General features: G+C 42.2%; 1 protein-coding gene across 2 annotated transcripts in view; it reads left to right on the top strand.

Annotated features, from left to right (window-relative positions):
- The window catches only part of zw10 (zw10 kinetochore protein), a 17,314-nt gene that overhangs the window by 7,253 nt on the left and 7,561 nt on the right, over nucleotides 1-2,500 (top strand). For both annotated transcript variants that reach the window (XM_063186377.1, XM_063186376.1), the window contains exons 8-9: nucleotides 68-204; nucleotides 2,370-2,500. The exon at nucleotides 2,370-2,500 is cut by the window's right edge and continues 52 nt beyond it. In XM_063186377.1, the coding sequence (XP_063042447.1) occupies nucleotides 68-204; nucleotides 2,370-2,500 (268 nt within the window). The remainder of the gene's footprint in view (nucleotides 1-67; nucleotides 205-2,369) is intronic.

Raw genomic sequence — 2,500 nt, 5'->3', positions numbered from 1 at the left:
ACACACACACACACACACACACTCTTGGTTGTTTCTTAATGTGACTCTTCCCTGTTTTCTTGGGTAGACGCCGTAGTGGGAGAGCAATCTGTGTGTGGGATGCTGGGCGGCCTGATTTGGGAGGAGTTGTCGGAAAACATCATCCAGGACTGCCTGGTGCACTCCATACCCGCCCGGAGCAACGAGCTGGACCAGTACGCTGAGGTGAGGCACGCAAGGGTGTATTGGTGCAAGAGTGTATGGAAAGCCAAGCCAAGGCAAGTTTATTGTGTAGTGCATTTCATACACAGTTGCAATACAATGTGATTCACAAAAAAAGACAAAATGATTCACAAAAGAAATGAAACAAGAACGAATTGTAGTCAAAGAATTTAGATGGAACATGAAATAATTCGGAAAAAAAGAGTCCACGGGTATGTGGTGTAGAGCATCGTTTCCCAAACTAGGGTACGCGTAGCCCTAGGGGTACGCCACGTCATTGCAAGGGGTACGGGAGAAGATTTGGAATTTAAAAGAAAAAAATGCAGGAAGAAAAAAAATCTAATGGCAAACAATAGTGGCAACGTAGGCCTAATACAATAAAAAAGTAACCTAACAGTCAGTCTCAGCACTTTACTATGCATTAGGGCTGCACAATTAATCGAAAAATAATCAAAATAGTGAAGTCGAATTTATGATTTTAATCGTGATTTAATCGTGGCAATAGTGACCTACTTTTGAGAGCGTCCTTGAAGCCAGAACATACTGACAGGCTGGTGTTTCTGGCCAGAAATCTGTCCACTTAAGTTTCATGCTATTGCCTTTACATAATTATTACAATTCATTTTATTTTGCTCATCCCGTATGTAATTCATTCTTGGTTATATTTCATCTTGTTATAATTTCCAAAAAAATCAGCAAAAATCAATAATCGTGATTAATAATCGTGATTATGATTTTGACCAAAATAATCGTGATTTAGATTTTTTCCATTATCGTGCAGCCCTGCTATGCATACACAGTTGTAGGTGAAGAAAAAAAACAAATAAATGCGAATGTAGGAAACGCCATGTTCTCATTGCGCGTCTGTTCGCATGGTCTTAGGAGGAAAAAATGTAGGCCTAGTCTGGCATACCCAACAGGCCTACATTTATTTAAAATGTGATAGGCCTATAAATATATAATGAACACTTCATGACAGTCATCTACATTACGCCACGTATAGGGCTCCTACATTTTTCTGAAGCGGTCCACCTGCTGGCACGTAGGCCTCCAGAGCTCCACAGTTTTTTGTTTTTTATTGGGATGGACATGAAGTGCTCCAAAGGGTAGGTCATGTGAAAAGGTTTGTGAAGCACTGGTCTAGAGCAGTGGTTCCCAACCTATGGGTCGGGACCCAACCTATGGGTCGCCAAAGATCCACAGTGGGTCGGAAAGCCCTGTTGATTTTAAAGGGTTTCATTTTAATACCATATAAGCGTATAGCCCATGTTGAATAAATGACAAAGCATTTAAACTAATACATGTAAGCAACAAAATTTCAGTGATGCATGAAACATTGACCAAAGATAAATTGAGGAATAAAATGATAACTAATGAGTTTTCGCAGGAAACAGAGTATCATCTCGTGCGGGCGTTCGCGCGGTTGGGTCAACAAAGCTTACAATGGTAAAAATATGGGTCCCTGAAGAAAAAGGTTGGGAACCACTGGTCAAGAGTAATCGTTCCCAACCAGGGGTAGGTGTACGCACCACTTGGGGTACACGAGCACACCTCGAGGGGTACATGGAAAATGTATTAATAGCAAATATATGCCGTGTACGGTAGTCATATTCAGATAGAGGAACAGATGTAGAGCATGAGTGAGGGGGGTATTCATCATATGACAATCAAATTGGGAAACACTGGTGTAGAGTGTCTGTAGATAAAGGCTACCTGCATACATGCACTGACAAAAGGGACATCCATGGGTAGATATCTGAACTGATGGAGGACTAAAAGTGATACTGTCCCATTTTTGGAAATAAGCTTATTTTACACCTTTCCTTGAGTTAAATAATAGAGTTTTACTGTTCTCCTGTACTTTCAACCGTTTTCTAGTTATGACAGTGCAAAATTTACCTCGAAGCTAACAGTTAACATTGAGTCCTATGAGACCAGTTAGCCACGAGCTGGTCTCATAGGACTCAATGTTAAGTGCTAGCATAGAGGTAAAATTCGCAAAAATGGGACAGTATCACTTTAAGTGTAGACAACTGTAGAGATATCTCGCCTTGGAGCTGAAGAAGTAGACAACCATACAGAAATGTCTCACCTCTGCTCCTCTTCTCTGCTCTCACCACTTCTCTCCTCTCCTCTCCTCTCCTCTCCTCTCTGCTCTCCTTATACAGGTGATCTCTGAGACCAAGAGTCTGGAGAGCTGCCTGCGTGAGCTGGGCTACCTGCAGGAGGAGGCCACGGAGCTGTTGAAGTACGCCCAGAACTACAACCGCCACTTCATCAGCCGCAAGTGCCAGGACGT

This window comes from Engraulis encrasicolus, chromosome 21, assembly GCF_034702125.1.
Source record: "Engraulis encrasicolus isolate BLACKSEA-1 chromosome 21, IST_EnEncr_1.0, whole genome shotgun sequence".
Classification (NCBI taxonomy): domain Eukaryota; kingdom Metazoa; phylum Chordata; class Actinopteri; order Clupeiformes; family Engraulidae; genus Engraulis; species Engraulis encrasicolus.
Note: the sequence above shows the minus strand (reverse complement) of the source record. Positions and strands in the feature narration are given on the sequence as shown.